Source organism: Schistocerca gregaria, chromosome 6, assembly GCF_023897955.1.
Source record: "Schistocerca gregaria isolate iqSchGreg1 chromosome 6, iqSchGreg1.2, whole genome shotgun sequence".
NCBI lineage: Eukaryota > Metazoa > Arthropoda > Insecta > Orthoptera > Acrididae > Schistocerca > Schistocerca gregaria.
The window spans coordinates 418,064,098-418,086,949 of record NC_064925.1 but is presented as its reverse complement, the minus strand read 5'-3'; the positions used below and the strand labels follow the sequence as shown (position 1 = coordinate 418,086,949).

Here is a 22,852-nt window from a genome sequence, read left to right as displayed (position 1 = left end):
TACATGTTACCGCAGATCAAAGATTATTCCAAAATGCATTGTTTTTTGCTAGGTTTCATTTCCTAAAGGGCTGGGAATCGTATTAATGTAGTTTATTATAGTAAGTTAAATTGACAATACTTAACTTTGCATATTCACAAAGGTATGTCACAAGCAAATGGTGACATGTAAATAATCAATGCCCTTTGGTATATAAAATTCCAATGCAGGCAAAACAAAACAGTTCATAAGTCACTGCTGTGGCATTTGTGAAACAGTTCGTCTTCCACTGCATGTGGCTAGGTGGAGCAGCACTTATATTCTCTTCGTAAAAAGGCCACTCCAGGTGGGATATCATCCCGGTCAGTGTACTATTGGCTGACGTTGTCTCACAGCCCTCTCTGCTATTCCGTTTTTCATCGTTGTGCTGGTGCTTGTTGTTACACCGGAACAGTGTATACACCCCGTTTCATATAAGGAGTGACATTTTGAGTGCTGTACAGTGGAAGATCTGCTCTGCAATTATTGTTAGTTACAAAACAGAAAAGTCTGAAATTTTAACCAAGTGCATTTCTTTGGTCCATGTAGTCATTGTTACAGGACAGATATTTAGAATGTATATCTCACTGTATAACTCATTGTTTTACAGAGTTTACCTGAAATGTGGAATAATACTATGAAAATAGCAACTGTCACTAAGATGCAAGCAACACCATTCATCAATGCAGAAAGTGCCCTAATAAGAGAAAAGCTGAAAGTTTTTGACTTGAAGCAGATAAAGTATCTTGAGTTCTTCAAAAAACTACCTCTATACAAGTAAGTGCTGGGGATCCCATTTAGTATTTTAAGGTATGTAAGGGACTTCAATGTATACAGTATGATTCATCAGAAGTTTCAGATGAGATTATCTCGAAAACCCTACATCAGGTAAAAATTGTGGGTGAGACAAGTTCATAAGTTCTAAGGGGGACATCAAATGATACTACACCTTGGTAGGGGCGGGGGGCAACTTTTAAATCTTAAATGGAAATACCCATTTTTTACTGCAGATTCAGATTCTCCATAAAAAAGTAATCAAGTTTTGTCTGAAACATTTTTTAAAACCATTAACAGATGGCACAGAAATCAAGAAAAAAGTAAAATTGGGGAAGAACTTGGATTTATTTAGAATTATCCAAGAAAGACACATCAAATCAATAAAAAATGTGCACCAATTCTTCCGTTTTGCCAATTTAAGCTATTTTTGTACAAAATTTACTGTATCCTACTTTTTGTGTTATCCAGGAACGATGACATGGACGTAGTAGAATGATGTTCCGATGGGGCGCTTCATTAGTGTGAGTCCTGGGGTGCTTCATTAGTGTGAGTCCCCTTGCCTCTCACATGTTGAGGTGCTTCATTAGTGAGAGTCCCCTTACCTCTCACTTGTTGGGGTGCTTAGTTAATGAAATTAGCCACGAAGAAATTGTTCAAAATTATCCCCATTTGCTTGAATGCATGAAGTCAATCATCTGTGAAAGTTGTCCACAGTTTTGAGCAGCACATCCCGTGATGTGTGGTATAGCTGCACACGCTCTTCGAATGTGTCGCTCCATATCATTTCAGGTTGTGGGCTGTCTTTCATAAACAATATTTTTTAAATAACCCCACAAGAAAAAATCAGGAGATGTTAGGTCTGGTGAACACGGAGGCCAACGCATTGGTCTGCTGTGTCCAATCCACCGACCAGGGTACTGTAAATTTAAAATGTTCCACACATTTTTAGCATAATGGGGAGCTGCTCCATCCTGTTGGAACCACATTCATTGCCTAGTTCCTAAATCAACATCTTCCATTAGCTCCAACAAATCATCACAGAGAAGTTGTAAATCAGATTCCCCAGTAACATTTTGGTCAAAAAAATACGGTCCTATCAAATAACTGTTTAAAATTACACACCAGACCATTAACGGCCATTTGTTTTGATTGTCAACGGGTCTGAGCCAGTGTGGATTGACAGGGAACCAATAATGACAATCATGATGATTTAATTCTCCATTGTTTTTGAATGTAGCTTCATCAGTGAACATAAAGTGTCTAAAAAAATCATTGTCACCTCTTATATTTCCAAAGCCCATTGGCTGAAATGCACTTGTATTTTCATATATTTTGGCGTTAATGCCTGTGTCACTGTGATATGATGGGCATGATATTTATGTGCCTTCAAAATCCTCAAAAAAGTTGATTTCAGTATTCCAGTTTGTCTCTGAATCACACACCTACTCATTTCGGGATCCTGTTGAACAAAGGCGAGAACAGTAAGAGTACGAGCATCATTTTCATTGTATTCGAAATGATGAGGTGGACGGTGCGTGTATCCATTTCGAGCTCATTAGGTGCAATTTTGAATAATGTTTTTGCTTGGATGTTGTCTGTTTGGGAAACAATCGACATACAATTTCGCAGCTGCAGCGTAATTGTTAGGCATTCTCCTAATATTAACATCATATCAACAATCTATGTAGGAGGATAGTGAGCCGTGTTTCGTTAAAGAATCATTTACTTTCATCAGTTGATGTTTATGGTTCACAGTCTGAAAGTGAATTGATGTCTGATTGCATTTCACTGGCCTTTATACTGAGCCATAGTTCATAGTTTGGCCATGGTAGCGCCACAGGTGGATGAGTAATGCAGTTGTGAAGAGTTTCCTAACGAGATTTTAATAGCATTCCCTCTCTCCCCATCAAAAACTGTGGCAAGTAGGATACATTTTGTAAAAAAAGAGCTTAATTTGGCATAATGAAAGAATTGGTGCACATTTTGTATCAATTTGATGTGTCCTCTTCTGACCATTCTAAATAAATCGGAGTTCCTCCCCAATTTTAATTTTTCTCTATTACAGTGCCATCTGACAATGGTTTACGAAAGTGTTTCAGACAAACCTATAGTATCATTTCATGTCCCACTTTGAGCTTACAAACTTGTCTTACCCACTATTTTCACCTGATGTATAGTTTTCAAGATAATCTCACCCAAAACTTCAGATGGACCACCCTATATATTATTATTGCAATTATCGGAATTGCATCCTTATACGTAGCCCCCGTACATGATTCCCCCGTACATGATTTTGCAACACATACTGTACTTTATTCTACAGGGGAGATGGTATTCAAAAATGTTCAAATGTGTGTGAATTCCTAAGGGACCAAACTGCTGAGGTCATCAATCCCTAAACTTACACACTACTTAAACTAACGTAAGCTAAGAACAACAAACACTAGGACTCGAACCTCTGGCGGGAGTGGCCGCGCAGTCTGTGACATGGCGCCTCAAACCGCACGGCCACTCAGCGCGGTGGAGGTGGAACTGAGGGCAATATTACGGAAATGGAAGGGTACGTAGATGAAGACGAGATGGGAGATATGATACTACGATGATAGATATGATGATAGATATGATAATATATATTATATACTGCCAGAAAAAAATGCAACCTCTCAAAGACAAGGTCCTTTTATTGACAACTGTGGTGATAGGTCATCCATCATTGTGGGGATATATGATAAATTCTGACCAACTTAATCACATACTGTTGCATTAATGCACAGTGTAACCCCTTTTGTTGGAAAATCAGGTGAGTATTCTTGCATGCAATGATCATAAAAGTGCCCAATGGCATCTTTTGATAAGATTGTCCCAAGCATCAAGTGGCTTTTGTTGCAATTCGATAATAGTTTATGCAGGCCCTGGTCAAGTTTCCTCTTCATCATGTCTAATAGGTGTTAAGTTGGTGAGAGATCTGGTGAACTGGCTGGCCAAGGCATTTGTACATCACAAAGAGTATGTTCCATATCTACAGGGGTATGTTGATTGTATTGTCATGCTAAAAAAGACAGCACCTTCCTGTCAAAGAAATGACTGTAACATAAGGATAGCAAACTGTGCAGTGTAGCAGGCACTGGTTACTTTATCCTGAGGAAACGCTAAATGTGACTAAAAGTTGCAACTGACGGCCCTCTTCCCCCCACACAACGAAGCCTCGTATGATACTTGTGTGTTGTGGGGGAATGCACTCTGCACTAGACATCTCACCGGGTGTATGCCATTCATTCATCTGTTCATCACTGGCATACACAGAGAAACTACTCTTTATGAGTGAAGACAACAGAGTACCATTCCATTCTCCAGTCAAGTCTTCCTCAATGCCAGAATATCTATGGTTGCTGGTGTTGTGGTGTCAGAGGTAGCCTGGCCATAGGCCATTCATTCATCTGTTCATCACTGGCATACACAGAGAAACTACTCTTTATGAGTGAAGACAACAGAGTACCATTCCATTCTCCAGGCAAGTCTTTCTCAATGCCAGAATATCTATGATTGCTGGTGTTGTGGTGTCAGAGGTAGCCTGGCCCTTAGGAACATGTGATCATCCTGCTACAAACTGACAGTTCCCAATTGTTCCTGGTGATGCAGCAGGCGAAACATATACCTGCTTTTTGCCGGTTGATGACGTTCAGTCGTCCAGTGCTGCTCAGCGACAGCTGATGTGGGTCTATACTAGGTGGACATACAGAACCTGATCTAAAGATGTGAGGATGGTTCACAGAACACTGTTGAAAGTTGTGACACAGCACTGATACATTGTGCCATGTACAGTAATCCATCAATATGTCCATTCAGCCTTCTGCAGGTTCACAATATGACCCAGTCCAAATGGCTGAAATTGCTGGACAGGAGTACATACTTGTTGATGAGACATGGTTGTAGCCTAAAATGAATGTTTCAAACACTGTTCACCTATAGATTCAACACCTTTACTACCTACAGAGTCGAAACAGAGGGAGCACAGCCAGGCCTCCTGAGCACCACCTGATAGTCGGTGACTGTGACAAATGAATCGCTACAACTACAATGCCTCAGTGTGCATATGTTATACACTAGTGCCACTGGACACAGTCCATTAGGGTGCTGCATTTTTCTCCAGCAGTGAATTAGTCAGTAGCATTCCAGTTGCAGAGATGGGAGAAACTCCAGCAACAGCAGTATACAGTTTGTTTATAGCATTTACTTTTGTGATTTTCTTACATATTTCTGAGTAGAAGCTTTTTGATTGTTCTAAGAATTTGTGTATTTTTTTATTGTTAGTGTATTGTGAATTGAGTTTTAGCTTAATTTTAGTGCTACTTTTTATTTATTTATTTATGTATTTTAGTTTATTGTAATTTTAGTAGTGTACATTAGTGCCACCTAAAGTGCCAGTTAGTACTTTGATCTCTTGTCGTATTCTGCTTGTAGTTTCTTAGTTAGTCTGATTTGCTTTGGTCATTTCACTTTTTGTGATTTTATGCAGTAGGAAACGGATAGTGAGTGTGTTTGTTGTGTGTCGATGCAAGGTGAATGGATCACTGTTCAGAAACAGCTGAAAGCTGCATTTGTCTTGGTTGACAAGCTTCAGACTGCTGTTGCAAGGTGCAGTGACATTGGAGATTGAGGTACATCTGGAAACCACCATGTCACTGCATCTCTCAATGTGCAACATCTGATAAGTTTGTCCTAACTTGAGTGGTAGTGGCAGCCAGTGGTGGGTTTGCATATCTGTGGGTGTAAAGTGAAACTGATAACTTATTATGCAGCTGTCCTCTTGCACTTTAGTGAGATAAAAGTTACAAGGTGCTGCTCAGGCTTGATAGTAAGTCTGAGCCAGCATGAGACATCTCGATGTTGAAGCAGTGGCCGACTTCCCTGACAGGTCTGGACTGGACAACTGGGGGAGGAGGGGGCGGGGGATTTTAGCCATAGAAAGCTCCAATGCTCCAATAAAAAGATAAGTATGCTGTCTGGGAAGCCTTGTCCAAGATGTGGACAGAGCTCTGCTGGCAGTTATAGATTGCTGAGGGTGCAACTGGCTACAAATAGTTGCTCGTGTCAATGCAATTGAAGCCTGCTACCTGGTTTCTGAGGTCATTCTCAGTCAGTTGACTGAATCAGTGAAGAAAGGTACCCTTGTATGCAGGATGGAAGCATGGTTTGCTTTCTGTAGCTTCTTACCCAGAGTCAATCACACACTTTTGGGTTGGAGGCAGGTGGAAGGTATACATCAGAGGCTCAGACAATTTTGTGTCAGTCTCAAATTTGAATCTTGACCTCAGCCAAAGGGGGAGAATTATAGGGAATGTTTGGTTATTTATGAATGACAAGATTTTCATAGAAACAACACTTTGTTGATAATAAATCTCCCTTACAGCAAAGAACACAAAACAATTCATGTCTGGTAATGAAGAGATATTTAAATGTCAGCAAAGTTATTAAATAAAACTGTACAAAATGGAAAACTGTAACACTGTCCCTTATTTAATAACTTACACACTCATGTTTTTGCACAACTGTCTTAGTCAGGCAGCAGGTAATGGTTTTGTCAGTAAATCCGCAAGCTTATTTTCTGTATCTACTATTGAAATGGTAATTTCGACAGCTGTAACTAATTCTCCAACAAAGAAGTGTCTGAGACGTATAGGTTTTGTCTGTCGGTAAAATTCAGGATTCTGTGCTGGTTAAACAGCAGCTTCATTATCCACTCATAGGCAGGATTTCAAATCCTTTAGCTGGCAAAGTTCAATTAAAAGTCTCTTCATCCAGACCATTTCTCATGCTGCTTCACTAGCCACTACAACTTCAGCTTCTGTAGTAGAGACTGCAACTGAAGTTTGTCACTGACTCATCCAACTGAGGGGTGCACCGAAGCATAGGCAGAGGACACCTGAAGTAGATTGTCTAGTCTCTAAATCACCTACTTGATCAGCTTCAATATAACATTCAAGAATGCCTTTGTCTTCACTGCTTTTGTAAATAAGTCCATAGTCATGTCTGCCTCTCAAATAGTGAAAAATTCTTTTTACCCTTATTACTACTCCAACAGCATGTGCTATGTTTGGTCTTGTCTCACAAAACAGGTACATCAAGGATTCAAATGCTTGTCTATAATAAGATTCAGTATTGATAGGATTCTTTTTCCTGCATCTGTTCTTGATAATTTGAGTTGTTACAGCTTTACAATCTCTCATGCCAAAGTGCTGCAAAGCCTTCTTGGTGCAATGAGTCTGACTGACTTGAATGGACCCATCTTCTTTTCTGTCAATTTCCAAGGCTATGAAATATGATGCTGGTTTTGATTTTATTTTGAATTCTGTTTCAGGGTGTTCAATAAATTAAGTTCAGTGTCATTGTTTGCCACAATCAATCCGTCATCAGCATAGAGTATGAAGAAAATCTTGTAAGAACATTTCTGTCTCATAAAGAGGCAAGGATCAGCTTCACTTCTTTTAAATCCTAACTCCATCACATAATTAGTGCATTCCAGCAGTGGGGTGCCTGTTTCAGGCCATATAAGCGTTTCAAGTTGTGTCATAAATATCGTTTCCTTCAGGTCACCATAATGAAAGTCAGTAGTCACATCTATTTTTTCGATGTTCATCTTCTCTTTGGCTGCAACACTCAATTATATTTGAATAGTTGACATCTTTGCCATAGGGCTGAAACTTTCTTTTGAGAAAATCTTGGATAACCAATCTTGCTTTGAATCTGTTAACTGATCCATCAGCATTTGTCTTTATAGATCCACTTACATGGAATTGTCCACTTTCCAGGAGATGAATCTTCCAAAGTCCAAGTTCCATTTTCTTGATGTGCCATTTCTTGATCCATTGACGCTTTGTAGGCATCTCATTGACTTGAATTTATGGTGTCACAATAAGGTTCTGGTTCCTCAAAGGTCATTAACTGCATTATGTAGCCTTGAAGTCTTTTTGGACTTTTAACATTAAATGTTTATGCAGTTGTAACCTAATTATTCTGTCATCTTATTGTTCTTATTTCTCTTCAGTTTCATCTTGTAAATCATCATAATTATCAAACCCATTTTGTTCTAATTTCTCTTCTGTTTCATCCTGCAAATCATCTTAATTGTCGAACTAATTTTCTCTTGGAAAACTAAATTTCACTTTGCTCTTAATTTTGTCTGATGACTCTTGAGACTTCTGATGAGGGAGATAAAGATCCATAGGAACTTCCCTTTGCATAATTTTCTCTTTGAAAATAACACCCCATGATCTCATTAACTAAAATAGTGGAACGTTTTGATCAATTCAGGACATATGCTGCAGAATTTATCATTTCAGCCCAAAATTACAGACAAATGTTTCCTCCATGAGCATGCATCATAACCATGGCTGTTTCAACAAGAGTGCAATTTTCTCTTTCACTGCATCCCATTTGCTGTGAAGTGTATGGCATAGTAAAACATAGGAGTCTGCACTCCTTCCATAAGATCTCCGTTGTCTGTTTATTTTTTAGTTTTTGAACAGTTTTATTGACTTCATTCTCTGTGGTTGGAAGTAACATCATTGTATTTTGTGCAGTATTATTTACAGGTGTTATATTTGTTTTGGGGAATTTTTACTCTAACTTCTTTGCAATACTTAAAAAATGCTCGTTTACATAGTTTACTAAGTGTTGTGGACCATATATTACCTTCTCCCCCTCTCTTAGCAGTATTTTATTCTGCATTTGTTTGCCTCTCCCCATTTCCTTTTTTATAATATCCCAGACTGCTTTGCTTTTATTCTCTGCATTGTATATTATTTTTTTATTAAATGACTTTTTGCAGCAATCAGCACCTTCCTATAGATCTTTTTGTATCTATGATAGAAATTTAACAATTCTGGATCATTGCGAATCTTTTTCATGGAACTGAGTGTTTGGGAGGGTTTCTTAATACCTGTTGTTATCCATCTGTTTTTGTGAGTTGTCGATACAGACATGCATAGTTTTGGAAATGCCTTTTCAAAGTTCAATTTAAACAATGTGGAGAATTTAGAGAATTTCATATTCACATTGGTTTCCTTATACACTTCATCCCAGCTTTGTTTTTCTAGTTCTTTTGAACAATCTTTTATTTTGATTTCTGATAAATTTTGCTTGTAGGCTTGCAGTTTAGGGAATGATTCGATGCCTTACTTTACAACGATGGTCTGATAGTCCGAGAGTTTTTACAGCTACATCACATTTTTCCCTTGTCCATATTTGTGACCCCATGGTCAATTACTGATGAAGTTGTTGTGGTGACCCTTGTTGCACTATTGACCAATAGGGATATGCCAAAACTTTGAAGGATGTTCATGAAGGTGCTGCTGGATTCATTTATGAGATTATTGTTGATGTTAAGGTCCACACATGGAATTATGTTGACCTTTGTACTTGAGACTTTATCTAGAACTTCTGTTAATTATTGAAAAAAGTGTCCTCACTACCACTGGGAGATCTAACATACACAAAATGATTAATTTCTTGGTAATATCAAGCCCTGTTTATTCAATAGCTGATATTTCAAAGTGTTTGTCTTCACTTACTGTACTAAGGTCATGTCTTGATTTGAACTGTGTTACTTTTCTAATGTAAATTCATGATCCTCCTCCCCTTGAATTAGTCCTGCAGTAAGAGTTTGCCTTTTCGTACAATGATGATACTACATGTTGGATTTCTGTGTCTCTACACCAGTGCTCATTAATACAAACTTCTGTAGAGTTCAAAGACTGGAGCTCAACATCTAATAGTTGTATTTTATTTTTTATTGATTGCTTACTTTGATGGATGATTGTTAAGTCTGTGAAATATCCCATGTTACTCTTTCCAATGGTTTGCTTTTATTTCGGTCATCTGGTATATGTAGTATTTTAAGTGTTAAAATCTGTTTTGTGAGTGATTGTTTCAGTTTTTTTTTAAACTGCTGGAGATACTCTTTAGGTAGGGAAACTTGTTGTTTGGATTATCCTAAAAAAGACCTACTTTTCCTACCTATGACAACAGGTATTTGACCATGTGTGGCCTGAGATCCACATCCTATACTTTCATGAATCAACTGTACCAATCTTCCCTTCCCATTCCTGTGTAGGTTAGTTAAGTGAAACCCCATCTGTTGATAGTCCAGATGGGCACCAGAGAAACATAGGAGGTAACTATCCATAGGGACCTGCAGTGGAATGACAACGTAAAGCTAACTGTAGGAAATGCAAATGGTTGTATGAGATTTATTGGAGGAATCTTAAGGTAATATAATTCATCCACAGATGAAACATTTGTGAGCCTATTTCTTCAATATTGCTCATCAGATTGGGACATTTACTCCAGTTTGTAGTCTGTCTCAGTGAAGTGGCGTGTTTCATCACAGGATCATTAAGTAAGCATAATACCATTATGGGAACACTCAGCAATCTTTAATGCATCCTGGGTAGATTTACTGTTGAAATTCCAAAAGTATATGGTGTTAGTTTCATTTAGAGATTATTATTTCTGTAAAAGTGTCTATTAAAATGCTTATAAAATACTTGCTATTTGGTAGACATAGTGCTCACAGGTCAGAATTCTGATAAATACTGAGTTTAATTCATATTTTTTCTAGGCTATTTTACCTGTGTACTGCACATATACTGAGCTCTGCATTGCAACATATTATTCCGGTAAATACAGATCAGACAGAAGCAGCTGCTGTAAAGACATACAGTACTTATAGTTCATACTAATATTAGTATTACTGTAACTCTGCACAAATACAGCATCAGAATTCCAACCAACAACCTTTTATTCCATTTCCCCATTTCCATGTGCAGGAATATACTTAGACACTGAATGAAATAGTACTTAGTACAAACACACGTAATAAAGAAATACATTAATATGCAGTATAATATTGAGCATACATCTATCTCATAAACACTAGTGTGCTGAGAACCCCGAGGTGTGTTGGCTTATATATGGCAGTCTGGCACAAGGTGCAGTAATTGCTGCACTGTCTGTGCAGGCATGGGCTTTTATAACACTTCTTCCCCCTTGTGTTCACTGTGGAGATGTCCATATCTTCATTGGAAGGGAACAACTGTTGGAGCTAGTGTCTTGTCATCACAAGAGAGTGTGGTCTGAAATGGCGAAGACATGGACAGGTGCAGTGCCCACACCCATGCAAGAGACTGTAAGGGAGCACTGGTTATGGAGGCATCATATCCATGTCCACATTTGGGCAGGCACTTGGCAATGGAGGCAGTAGATAAGACAGATGGTGGCAACACGATGTAGGTGGCCTGGTGCTAACCATCCTACCCAGTGGTGGTGGCACCTAGAACGAAGATGGCACAGGAGCCAGAGGGGCCATGGACTGTGCCATGTGACCCATCATCAACAGTGGAGGGGGTGGCAGGGTTTCCAGCCTGTGGCCAGTTACAGGCAGAACTGGTCATAGTGTTATGACACCAAACATTCAGGGATGCACATGATGCAGAGGTGGCGGCCTTGGATGTGATGGATGACTACTGGTATCCACATATGTCACCAGCCAACCCGAAGGCCTGTCGAAGCCTTGACGGAACTTCTGCAAGGCGGGCAGTGGCAGGTGGTTGGGCTACTGTCAGAGCAGGTGAAGCTGTGTACGAGACTGGCAGCAATGGGGCATCTCTGCCTGGCTATGGTTGCCAACTGAAGTGAACCAATAGGAGATCAAGAAGTTATTGAGAGCTGCCTCAGATTAGATTACATGATATATTTTTTCATCTGTGTTTTGAAAGTACGGACCATCTGTCACTCATCATTGGAGTGAGGATGAATTTGAGGGGCTGCAACATGCCAGATGCCACTCTTTGTACAGAAATCTTCAAAATCCTGGGAAACAAACTACGGGCCTTCGTCCATCACAAGTACATATGGCAATATTTCCAAGGAAAAAATGTTGCAAGTGCCGTGACCATAACTGCTGTTGATGTAGGGGGCAATGAACTATATAAGGAAATTTTGAGATGATGTCAAGTCCTAAAAGCTAAAGGAGTTAAGGAATGGACCCACAAAATCAGCAGGAGTACACTCCCACATGCATTTGTGGGATGGTCCTTGGGGAAAGAGAGGCCCATGATGTCACTTGATGGGTGGTGCACTGTGGGCAGGCTGGCACAGCATGTGTGATCTCATTGCCAATTCCCAGCCAAAACACGTGATGTTGGGCCAGAATTTTGTGCAAGAAACACCCCAGTGATCCAGATGGCGAAGGTGCATGATGTCCCACTGCAACGTGGACAGGATCACAACCAAGGGCGCTGATTCTTCAGTAGTCAACAGTAACACACCATTAAGAACAGAGCGGTGATGACGAAGAGCATCAGGCTGCGTTCACACTGCCAGCCGGGCCGAGCCGAGCCTGGCCGGGCCGCCGCCCGCTTTGATATTAAGCACATGGTTTTGAATTGCGGTGTTCACACTGGCGGCCAGGACGCGCCGACACGGCGTGAGCCTCCCGGAGCTGAGCCGGCGACATCTCGAGTGTTTAATATTGCCGGCGCGAGCTGACCGCAGGCGCGAGCCTGTGGAACAGCACTACAGCTTCTGCAGTACACGCATCAGACGTCTCCCTTCTGCTTTCATCACAAGTGTGACTGCACACGTCTTTTATTTTAAGATGTTACCTCACATTACACAATCAGTGAGGAAAAAATACGTTTATTATAATGATACATGTGAAATTACTTTTATTTCATTTATTTAATCTACTGTATTTACATGCATTTACAACAATAGCTTGCCTGCGATCACGCCGTTGCCGCCACTGAATAGTTCGCATTTACTTGTAAATGGAGACAGATACGAGTGTCACTGAGGGACGGAAATGTGTCCGTACCAGATGACAATATGCTGTGGCGCGTTACTATAAGCTGTTGTCTGTGACATATTTTTGCGATGTTCTTACTTTAATGAATGTTACCTCACATTACACAACCAGTGAGGAAAAAATACGTTTATTATAATGATACATGCGAAATTACTTTTATTTCATTTATTTAATCTACTGTATTTACATGCATTTACAACAATAGCTTGCCAGCGATCACGCCGTTGCCGCCACTGAATAGTTCGCATTTACTTGTAAATGGAGACAGATACGAGTGTCACTGAGGGACGGAAATGTGTCCGTACGAGATGATAATGCATTGTAAAGTCATGCTGTGGCGCGTTACTATAAGCTGTTGTCTGTGACATATTTTTGTGATGTTCTTACTTTAATGAATGAATAATAACATATACATAACATTAACTTGTGTCCATCAATTTGGTATCAGAAATTTGGCTAGTATGACAGTAATGATGCGGTTTCCAGATTATGGAACAAAGTAACCAAGGAGTGTGTTTCAGATAGTACACACAAATATAAATTATTTTCCTTTATAATTTTATTTGTTTTATTAACAGTGAAATCAGATACACAAAAATACAGTAAATAGCTAAGTACTTTCAATCCCAAAATTTATTTTTGAAAGGTTTTTAAATTATTTTAAGTTGTGTTTTTAACTAAATGTTCAACAAATGTGTTCCTGACAGTTTTCGAACGTAATGTGGAATTTCTGTTGAATGTGGCACCAGCTGCCTGCATATCAGCATTGTTACAAAACTTTTCAGCTTCAGCATTGCATCCTTCTCTGTCAATGACAATATTATGAAGCAGACAAATGCATTTAACTATGTGATCAGCTACGTCAATGGATGTTTCAGTTTCCTTCCTCAGTAGTCTCCATTATACCAAATGCACATTGAACAACTTTTCTTGCTCTGGAATGCATATCATTGTATAGAATCTTCTCATTGTCCAAATTTCTGCGAGGAAAAGATCTCATCAAATTCTCTAATAAGGGGTAAGCTTTATCTCCCAAAATGACATACTGTAGTTCCTGACACATTCCTTCAAGTCTTGTTGGTGGCTGCAATAACAGCTCCCTATTAGTAAGTTTCTTAAATAACATACTTTCTTTAAACACGCCTGCATCAGATTGTTTACCATAGGCACCAACATCTACAGCTATAAATTTGTAAATTGCATCAGCAACTGCTTGGAGTATAATAAATTTGTAATTGTAAAACATGCTGCCAGAAAGTTTAGGACATTGGACACGTATGTGCTTCCCGTCTATACATCCAACACAGTTTGCAATTCCCCATCTCGTACGCATTTCACTGGCAATATCTTTAAATCGGGAAACAGTTGGCGTTGGTAAATGAATGGGGGCAAGTGACTCCCATATGGCCATACAAACGCCTTTCACCACCACTGATACGATGGATACTCCTAATCGGAATGATGATGCTAGTGCATGAAAGGTGATGCCAGTGGACAGATACCAGAGAAAAAATTTGTAAAATGTGTCACTCAAGTGTGGTGCTGGGCGAAGTTTTTAGTTTTGTTTGCACAGTAGATATTTACTTAGTCCATGCCATTTCGCAGTTCTACAACAATAAATAATTAAAGAGACATTTTCTTGCACCCTTCTATATTGTTTCAATTAAAATAATGAAATCGAAATGCAATGACCTGAGAGAGAGTTACAGAGAATAACTTGTGTAACTTGGCAAAATAAGGTCATGTGATCGAGGGAATAGTATATTAAAATGCAATTCCACTCGGGCTTTGTTTTGTCATATGATTTTCCTAAGTTCCAAGAGCTATGCACAGTGGAAATAGAACCACTGAGTCAAAGGGCATTATCTCAAAACTCTTTGCCTATCAATCTGTCTATCTTACAAGGTAATGAAAAGAATTTTGTGAGGTCATCAGTGGCTCCACATGATGAACCATCACCACTGCCAAGCGCTGCATCATGAAGAAAAAAGTTGGAAAATTCTGAAGGAGTATTTCTGCGATTCTTCGTTGAAGGCACAGCAAGACATTACCCAAAATGACGAAGCTAATTACTTCCTAATGATTCTTAGGAGTCCCATTAACTCTCTTTCCCTCAGAGGTAGCATTTGTGAAATTTAAAATACAAAAGCATGACTACTATTAATTGGGGTAGTGAATGTTGTACAAAGTTCTACTGCAAACCAAAAAGTGTGTACTAATGAATCTTACCTCATTGTTATACACAATTTTTCTTCTGCTGTTATACTTCTGTGAAAATTTGTGTTCTGTTTCAAAATTTTGTCTTGAATGTTCTGCAGCACATACTGAAATGTATTATGATTCGTTCTGTAATATGAATAAAAAATTTTATGATAGTTTTTAAGTTCTTCATGTGAAGAAAAAAATTCTCCTAAGTATTTGTCACTATTTATGGAATGAATCCATAACCTTCTAGTTCATCTGTACTTCAAAACTCGACGAGTTACTGCAGAGTCAAAACAATATCAATAAAAGAGTGAAAACATTCTTCTACACGACAGCACAGACTAGCTAAAGGCGAGCCACTGTTGACTGCAGCTGTGTTTTCTACTGACTTGCTTGTCAGCTGTTGAAGGGTAGGGATTTTTTAAAATTTATTTATTTGGCCTCCAGCAGCTAACAGCCATTTAGCCAAAGAGTGGGGATTACCTTGACAGTGCAGCGCAGCCCGCCAAGGAAGAAAAAAAAAAAAAAAACAATGAAGAACAATGAAACGTGCATCTGTGTTGCTCTACAGTAGTTTCATTAACTCTCCATTATTTTTTCTGTCAAAGTAGACAACGAGACTACAGAATTTTGCTTTAGTTTGTGCAGTAAATGTATCACAAATCTCCAGTTTGCTTTTGTGTTTAGTTTTACATCATATTTTATCAGACCTATGTCATTGACACTTCTATCTAGACAATGAGACCATTAAAATAATACGAGGGACTGACAGTAGGTCTGCGCTGATCACTAGTAATTAGTTTTTGTCTGTCCTGCGTTATATGAGTACACTAAACCAAGCGGTAACCGCGCGACCTTGCGGACGCGGCACTAATGCCACTGAATAGCTCGCATTACTTGTAAGCAGAGACAGATATCAGTATCATTATCATTTCAAAAACTTTTTGGTACTTTTAGCTACATTTCATTCCCAACAATGTATGGTCTAAAACGGATCTAACAGTAAGCTACCCGCTACAAAACTTTTTCACTACAAGATTTGTAAATCAAATGCACAGCATTGACAAATAGCATCATTTCACAATCACTGCTAAGAAATATGGAAAGATAAATGATTCAATATGAAGCTAAGATGTTACACTACCATGTGTACAAAAATCAGATTTTTTAGTCGCATACTTTCTTCAAAATCGGTTGGAAAGCATTACGAAACTAAGAAACCACACGAAACGAAAAGTATACTTTTTCTTTTTTCACGACGTAAGTAACGCTTTTAAGGAAAAAATAAGTTCATAAAACGATGTGGCAAAGTCTTATATATCACTAAGAATTTTTAAAACATGAATATCGGAGAAGTGGATTTTCCCCCATTTCGCCGTCCCGGCTCGGCGCAGCGCGCAATGTGAATGCACTACACGTCGGCCTGAGCTGGCTAGGCATGAGCCGAGCCGGTATGCGTCATCCCAGCCCGGCCCGGCCGGCATTGTGAACGCAGCCTAATAATTACACGAGTGATCCAACATCTGTCCCAGTGATTTATCCAGCAGCAGTGGTGGACAAATTGAACAGCTTCACATAAGACAAGATCAGCTGTGACATCCACCAAAATCCAAGAACTGGTAATGGGAAAATGACCTCTGGCACTTTGGGCTTTGATGTGTAAATGGAAATATGATAGTTCATCCTGATCAAGTGCTGAACCAGGTCCAAACAGCAATAGAGAAAGAGCATCCACATTAGTGTGTTGTGCTGTGAGAAGGAAAAGAGTTTCATAGTTACAGTTCATAAAAGAAGAGCCCGCTGATTCAGGTGATGGACTTCTTAGTCTGGTAAAGATGCTGAAGGATGGAAAAGAGAAATCAGAGGTTTATGATCGGTAATCAAATGAAATTTAAAACCGTAGAGGAAAACATGACATTTTTTTGAGTACATACAGAATATTACGGCGTTTCTTTTTCTATCTGTGAGGAGCACTGTTGCACCTATTTCAGTGTTTTTGAAATGTATACAGTAAGGCATTCGAAGCGATGTGTGTATTTGTGCACAAGAATGGCCCCAAGGCCACACTGGGAGGTGTCTGTGGTCAAAACAAGATGTTGGTCTGGTTGGAAGGTAACCAAGCAAGGTGCCAAATGTAATTTTCACTTCAACGGGATAAAAACATACTAGCAGGCGGGCAACCACTGAAAAGGAATACCTTTATGTAAGAGAGGAAGGAGTTGAGCCACTGTGGCTGCATCAGGGAGAAATTTATAGTAGTGCACTATCTTTCTGAGAAAGACTTGCAGCTCCTTGACATTGGTAGGATGCGGCAAAGCCCTAATGGCATTTACATGCTGATGTAAATGCTTGACACCAGCAAGTGAGACTATGATTTGTCCAAGTTATGTTTCAACAGTGGAGTAGACCATTCACTACAGGAGACAGCAATGTTAACACCCAAGTTCTATTTTCAGCCTTAAAGATATTGGGATTGGGTGAGCACAAAAAATATGGGAGTGACCATTGGTTTCAGTGTGATGTGAGCCTTGAAATCAGTAGCACATCCTGGACCTTCTTAAAATAGGGAAGAATATTCAAATAGAGCGCATCTAGTTGCTGGTAGGGAACTTGATCCAATACCAGATGCACTTCATCAGGAATAGAGAAGCTAAAAATTTGGAACTTTTCAATGTTGGCATCATCCACCACTAAAAAGGTCAAAGGCCAAATGGGGCTGTGCCATGTTCATGTAGAAAATGGTTGCATGACTGCGACGTTGTCTTCCCTACATGACCTAATTGATGGTGGCTGAGGAGGAGAAGCAATGGCGGCTACATCACACCAAGCTTCTATCTGATTTCCTGCTTCTCTAGATGATGGGCAATGATCGAAACCTCTGTGAGAAAGGGATGTTCACATTGTAAAGTACATTCACCATCTTCTCTATCAGAACCAATTGTACTATATAGCATCACAAACCATCGAATCAGCATTTGAGTCCCAGTGAGCTTCAATAACAAACTGGTAGTGACAACTAAGGTCATGAAGTTCTGTTGCCCAGGCCCTTTATGACTGATGTGGCCACTGTTGACAATGGCAGAACTTAACACAAGCAGCAATAACATGTGAACACTTGCAATGATAATTGGAGAGCAACTAAAACATTTCATCAAAAGAGAGACTGGCAGGTTCGTGAAGTGGAGCCAGCTGACACAGAAGGTGATAAACATGAGGAGAAATCAATGGTAGAAATACATCCTTACACATTTTGGGGTCATCTTTCATATGCATTCCAGTCTCCTGCAGAATCATCATACAGAGAAACAATGTGGGTTGCATCAATGGCAGTGAACACTGGAGCATAAATGATGCTGCCAAATTGTTTAGTGCCACAGAGAGAGCCTGATGCTGGTTGGTAAGAACTCACTGCTGTTCAACAAGAGATTGAAGAATTTCTTCCACCAACACATTGGTCATAGTGAACTGGGAAACAAAGTAGTACTTAGTACGAACACACATAATCAAGGAGTACATTAATCCACATTCTAACATTGAATATACATCTGTCACATGAATAGTAGCCTGCCTAGGGCTGTGGCACGCTGGCTTCTAAATGGCTGTTTGGCAAACAGCAGAGTGCTTGCTGCACCATCTGTGCCGATGCACATGGAGGCAAGTGCTGTTTAATTACTTGCACTTGCTGTATAAGGTTACATCAAATATTAATATTGAAGTATTGCTAAAAGTTGGTGTGGCTGGGAATAAGGCACAAGCCTGTATATTTGGATAAAATACTACAGTTTGTACCTGTATGACCACTGCTCTGTTTATTGTGTTACATGTTAGTATTTGACCAGTAAGATGTCAATGATAATAGCCAATCGAGGACAGTGCATCTGTACTGGTTGTTAGAAGAGAATCGTTCTCCAAACAGCAAGTCAACACAACAATCTTAGAACTTTGCATTTGGGTTTGAGAATTCAGGTAGTATAAGTTTAACATATATTTTTGTGATGCTATCCATATTTTCTCCACATTTCTCCACATCCACAAAAAACTAATGTCTTCCATTTATTCATTATCACCCCTTATTACGTACAAGAAATCTCTGACATCTTATTAATCTCAGAAAGAAAATGACAGAAATATAAAAATAAATTCACACAAGATGCAGTTAAGAGAATAATGGTTGTATCTACCTCTCTACTCATGAATTATTTGTGGTCGGGCCAATCTCAAGTGTTTAATATGTTTCTTTCCATGTATTTTCAAACATACATATCCTCACTGATTACTTAATTGCATGTCAGATAGATGACGTTTATATATGATGCTTTGATTATATTAATATCACCAATTATAGTTAGATAGCACCAAAATAAAACAAAAGATATGACAAAGTTTTGTAAGGAGAATGTAGGAGCTGGATAATATGACTATTGAATCCAACCTAGCATTTATGTAATTTATCATTCAGAAACTTCTAGATCATCTTAGTGAAAAGGGGAGAAACATCTCATACTGCTGAACAAGGATGTTCAGTTACAAGATCTCTATGTGAAAGTATGGAAATACTCTGTAATATCAAGACACTTTGCAAAGTACACTAAAGGGAATTATCCCATTCTTCAGTGGCCCATACCAGGTATTTAATTTTGGGCTATCATGAACATGTGAATGTTGTGACCCTCAGATTAAGATATGTTTTATTTACTACTAACAGACAAACTTTTCACTGCCTGATTATTCGTGTTACCAATTTTATATTAAAAATTAAAACAAAAAATGAGCTGTGTTTTTAGTGCAATACAGAAATAATTTCATTTCCATGTATTCATGAAAACACATCTGAAATTATGAAACAGTCATATAAAAAAATATGTGTAATGTACAAATGTATAAGTACAGCTGCTTCACATGTCTGCAATTATAAATATATGCCTGTCAATGTCTCTTCATAGCGCTATAGAGAACTAATGCACTGCCAGATGTCAGGGATTTGCTTAAGTTGACTTGACTGTAGAAGTGTCTTCCCAGTAAAAAATAAATGTATCAAAACTTTATACATGATGTGGCACTTTGTCACGTATCTCAGTGTTTGTCACATCTCGTGAACTGTGTGTTGCACAGTGGTATATTTGTGTAGATACATTCAGTGGCATATGAGGACAGTCACCAAAATATCTTGCAAATGGAGTTAGTAGCAAAGAAATAATAAATTTAATTGTCATGCATGATGTGGCAGCTTTTCACACCTCTCAGTGTCACCACATCATACAAGGTCTGTTCAAAAATTTACGTAACATTCATAATTTCGCATCAATGGTGTGTTGGAGTGAAATTCATTTGGCATCTCTGCACATACCTATTGTATTGTGCTGGGACATGTCCTTATTTATTAGTGCCACTTAAAGTTCACGTCACAATGGGATGTACCGGTATTGAAACATTTCCTCACCCAGTAGATAGAGCACAGTGTTCCCGACCTACCTTGCTTTGCTTATTCAATATTGTCTTCCCGGTAGCTGCGTCCATCTCATATAAATCACACTGAAATTAAGAAGTCAGAATCCTAGATTAAGCTTTCCTAAATCAAAAGTCGAGACCATACTCATTGTTGAACATTTATGACAACCACAATGCTATTTATTTGTTATCACTCACACATACAATATTCATGTGACCAGACCACTTACACTTAATCATCACATTAGGTAAGTCAAAAACTTCCAGTCTTTAACAATGTTCGCAATTACAATTACCGGAAAAATTAACCAACTAGCCACACTTTTGCTCCAAGAGAATCTGACCGAGGACTAACTGAGGACTGCACCAGCTCGGACCTTATATAGACAATTGCTTGAATATTTGACTATTTCTGTTAATATATTATAGTTTATAATTTCCCAGGGTTAAAATGATCCTTTCTAATTGGTTTTGAAGTTAACTATTGAGTTTTATTACTTAAATAACATGAGTGAGCTGTATCTATTTAAATACACAGAACTAACTTATGCAACCGCCGTGGGAATTCCCGACTTAATAACCATGGCAGCCCTCTTGAACAATAATTTTTACGTATTCAAATTTACTTAATTTTTAATTAATGCAGTTACAAAGTTGAGACTGGAGTCATTTTACGTAGAAAAATAAAGGTAGCTAAAGTATTGAAACAGATCTCGGAATTATTTAGTAGTTTGGTCACAATTGGCCCTGAAAGTCATACAGGCTACAGATTTCAAATCTTAATATCTATTTAACTAATAAACTTTAGGTTAATTTAAACACTTTTCTGGAATAAGTAAAATTTAGGCTTTCTTTTGGATGCAGTATTATAGCTGAATTCGATCTATTAGCTCACTCGAATTTTACTTAATATGTATTGCACAATATATGTCATTGTCCATAACTGTTAATAGTATTCATTTCCAATAAAACTGATTAGCTCATTACTTTCATAATAAACATTAGAATGTACTGAAATAATAGATTTTACTAGGGGAATTTTATTTAAACTATTTCTGAATTCTGTACTGTGAAGCTGAAGGCCACAGAATCTGTAGTCGGAACCTGAGTAGTTGCTTAACTAAGTTACTGAACGAGTGTAAAACCAAAACAGGATAGCAGTGGGCAACCCTGCTTCGTTACACTATGTTTAATGTGTAACTGCTGGAAGTCTCGTTGTTGTATGCCTGTTAGTTACTCTTCAGTGCTGTATTGAGTAGAACAATATTTTTGACAGTTTGCAAATTTTGAAGTAAAGTTAAGAGGAGCAATGCATCTGCATTAACTTTTGTGTGAAACTCAAGGAAAGCATTACAGAGGCACACCAAGTGATGCAGGAAGCATATGGTGATGAGTGCTTAAGTCATACTTGGTGTCACAAATAGTTCATAGGTTTAAAAATGGCTGGACGTCTGCCAATAACACTCATGTCAGGAATGTCAACCAAATTGGGATTCCTAGTTGAAGACTGACTGTCCAAGAGACTGCATAAGAATGTAACATTTCAGTTGCATCATGTCATGAAATCCTGACATAGGAGCTTAGAATGCATCATGTTGCTGCCAAGTTTGGCCCATGGCTCATGAGTCAAGACCAGAAAGATCTTCCCCCCACAGTCGAGGAAGAGCTCTTGGATCGCACAGATTCTCCATAATGGGTGGGGAAAGATCAGGTCAAATGTCAGAGCCATGCTGAAAGTTTTCTGTGACTTTGAAGGATTAGTTCATAATGAATTCATGCCACAGGGACAAATTGATAATTGGTGGTATTATTGGGACATATTGCAATGCCTGCAAGAAAATTTGAGAACGAAACAGACTGAAATGTGGCAAGACAATTCATGGCTCTTGCATCAAGATGGGGGGAGGGGGGGGGGGGGGGGGCGGGGGAAAGAGCCACCAAACCCTCTGTACCTCCAGACCTGGCCCCTGCTGACTTTTTTTCTATTCTCAGAGTTGAAAACCCCATTGTAAGGATGAAGATTTGCAAAAATAGACGAGGTAAAAGAAAATTCGCAGACGACATTTTCTGCAATTCAGCAAGGGGCGTACCAAGACTGCTTCCGGAAGTGGAAATGGTGATGGGAGTAGTAGTGTATCACTTGTGGAGGAGAGTATTTCGATGGAGATTATGCACAATAAGTAAAAGGGAAGGGTAGCAAAATGTTGTGGACAAAGTTCCAGAATTTTTTTAGGGGATGTCGTATCTCACGTATGTTGAAACTTTCTGCGAAATGTGTTGCAAATGGAATTAGTGGACAGAAAGTAAAAAATTTAAACTTTGTGGATGATTTGACAGTTTTTCAGTAATCTTAGAAGTTATTAGTTGACTCTTGAACTGTGTGTGGTTCCATGATATACTTCATTTAGTGGCATATGAGCATATGGCCTGCAAAGTTTATTGTGACCAGTTAGTAGCACAGAAGCAATAAATATAAACGTACTGTACATTACGGCTGTTTTTCACACATATCATAGTTTATGATGTCATATCTCCTGA

At 38.8% G+C, this 22,852-nt stretch overlaps 1 protein-coding gene across 1 annotated transcript in view; it reads left to right on the top strand.

Annotated features, from left to right (window-relative positions):
* The window catches only part of LOC126277970 (dynein beta chain, ciliary-like), a 694,172-nt gene that overhangs the window by 207,255 nt on the left and 464,065 nt on the right, over positions 1-22,852 (top strand). Inside the window, exon 11 of the mRNA XM_049977623.1 lies at positions 629-795. Coding sequence (XP_049833580.1) covers positions 629-795 — 167 coding nt within the window. The remainder of the gene's footprint in view (positions 1-628; positions 796-22,852) is intronic.